We start from the raw sequence: 2,147 nt of genomic DNA, 5'->3' as shown, positions 1-2,147 counted from the left end.
GCATGTACACGCAAACGAACACGCACGTATGTAACTGCATGCTTGCGGTTAGTTGGAAGTATATTGCATTGAATCAGCTCATCACACGCCACATTTATATATGTATCAGGNTGCGTGGATATTGCATAGTCTGCGTGGATATTTGCATAGTCTGCGCGGATATTGCATAGTCTGCGCGGATATTGCATAGTCTGCTGCAGCGCTGGCTGGGTAAACATCCTATGCTTGCGTGGGTGGAAGTGTCGCCACCGCACGCGATTTCCTAACACAGAGAGAAACGTGCACTCAAGAGAAACTCTCGCAGAACGTGCGCTCGGTGGGGCCATCGCGTGAGGGGGGGGGTCGGCGACTCCCGCTGACTGTTGCCGTGACGATGGAGGAGAGCTGGGCCGCGACCTTGGACGACCTCTATCATTGCGAGCGTAATGATGGAAGATTGGAAGATTGCGTGCGTGTCTGTCGTTGTTTGAGGGTGAAGGAACCGCGATGACGTGTCATTCATGTAACCCCCCCCCCCCCCGACGCGTCCCACTCCGCAATTCATTTTTGGCGGTTTTGTGCAGTCATGTTCTTCTTCTGTCGCGGACGTTCTTCTGTTTTTTAATCGACCCCGCACTGTTCTGCCGTTCCGCGTGTGTTCGTGTGTCGTTCTATATCTGCCGAATGCGTTTCGGCTGCGGCGGCCTTGTTTTCTGCCCTGCGCCGTTCCTGCGTACCTGTGTTTTGCGTAGTGTGCCATGTTTTTTTTCCCCCCGTGTACATCGGCGTTGTTTGTCTCGTGCGTTCCGTTGTTCATCCCCGCGTCGTTTGCCTCATGTGTTCCGTTGTTCATCCCTGCGGCTCGTAAAAGTCCCGCAACGTTCCGAAATGCCGCGGCGAGTGTTTAGACGTGCAATTCCTCTGTCTCGTGCGAGCGTCTCAGTATGCGGTAGTAGTTACTTTACCTTGTTTCTGCTTACCTTTGCCATCTGGGCCTGCACTCCCTGCGCTACCAGGGCCTTGACGGCCGCCTCTGCAGCCTCGTGAGATTCAAAGTCCACGAACCCATAGCCTGCAAGCACACGAACGACGCAGCGGTGAACAACGGAACACACGAGACGAACGACGCAGCGGTGAACTACGGAACACACGAGACGAATGGCGTGGCAAGGCATGACGAAACACACGAGACGAACGGTGCGGGGATGAACAATGGAACACACGAGACGAACAAAAACATGCTCCCCGGAGCAGCGGCCCGGGCATTCCGGGAATGTTCCGCGAATGTTCCGGAGAGTTCCGGAACGTCGCCGGCCCCGTGTGCTCGTTCCTCTGTCTCGTATGATTTGCGCGCTCACAATCACACACGCTCACCAACACGCACACTCGCGCTCGCCCTCTCACGTTGTTCCTCTCACGTTGTTCATCTCGCATTGTTCTCGGTCGCACGTTCTCCGGCGCGTGTGCGCTCCGTACATTCCGTACGTTCTCCTACGTCCCCGCGCTGTATATGACAGAGACGAGAGAAAGAAAGAAACGGAGATAAGAGGGATAGAAAGAGCGGTATAGAGAGGAAGAGTGAGATAGAGATATCTATCGGTAGAGTAGTACGTTATTATTAGTAGAGAGAGCACAATACTCGCTAGTATGTTCTACGCGTAGTACGTTATCATGCGCATCCGTCTTGCGTTGTTCTCTATAGATATATAGATAGAACACACAGTAGTATGTTCTACGCGTAGTACGTTACCGTACGCATGCCTCAGCATCCGTCTCTCGTTGTTCTCTATAGATATATAGATAGAACACACAGTAGTATGTTCTACGCGTAGTACGTGGGAGAACAACGCGAGACGAACGCTGAGGCATGCGCGTGGTATCCAGCAACAGGAGCAGGATCCGACCAACCTGTACTTCGCGAACCTGCCGCTCTTTCTCAGTGAGAAGGACTTGGAGAATCGGCTCGTCAGCTACGGTCCGATCGTGAGCACTCGCATCCTGCGCGACCCGAACGGACAGAGCCGCGGCGTCGGCTTCGCACGGTACGTGCCGTCCCTCCTCCTCCTCCGCCGCCTCCTCCTCCTCCTCCTCCTCCTCCTCCTCCGGCTCCTCCTCCTCCTCCTCCTCCTCCTCTTCCTCCTCCTCCTCCGGCGGCGGCGGCGACGACG

At 55.0% G+C, this 2,147-nt stretch overlaps 1 protein-coding gene across 1 annotated transcript in view; it reads left to right on the top strand.

Annotated features, from left to right (window-relative positions):
* The first annotated feature begins 1,252 nt into the window (after nt 1–1,252).
* LOC106818097 (RNA-binding motif, single-stranded-interacting protein 1-like) overlaps nt 1,253–2,147 on the top strand; it is a 10,730-nt gene continuing 9,835 nt past the window's right edge. Inside the window, exons 1-2 of the mRNA XM_014822813.1 lie at nt 1,253–1,318; nt 1,864–2,021. Coding sequence (XP_014678299.1) covers nt 1,253–1,318; nt 1,864–2,021 — 224 coding nt within the window. The remainder of the gene's footprint in view (nt 1,319–1,863; nt 2,022–2,147) is intronic.

This window comes from Priapulus caudatus, unplaced genomic scaffold (genome assembly GCF_000485595.1).
Source record: "Priapulus caudatus unplaced genomic scaffold, Priapulus_caudatus-5.0.1 Scaffold2019, whole genome shotgun sequence".
Classification (NCBI taxonomy): Eukaryota; Metazoa; Priapulida; class Priapulimorpha; order Priapulimorphida; family Priapulidae; genus Priapulus; species Priapulus caudatus.
The sequence above is the reverse complement of the archived record's forward strand: the minus strand, read 5'-3'. Positions and strand labels throughout refer to the sequence as shown.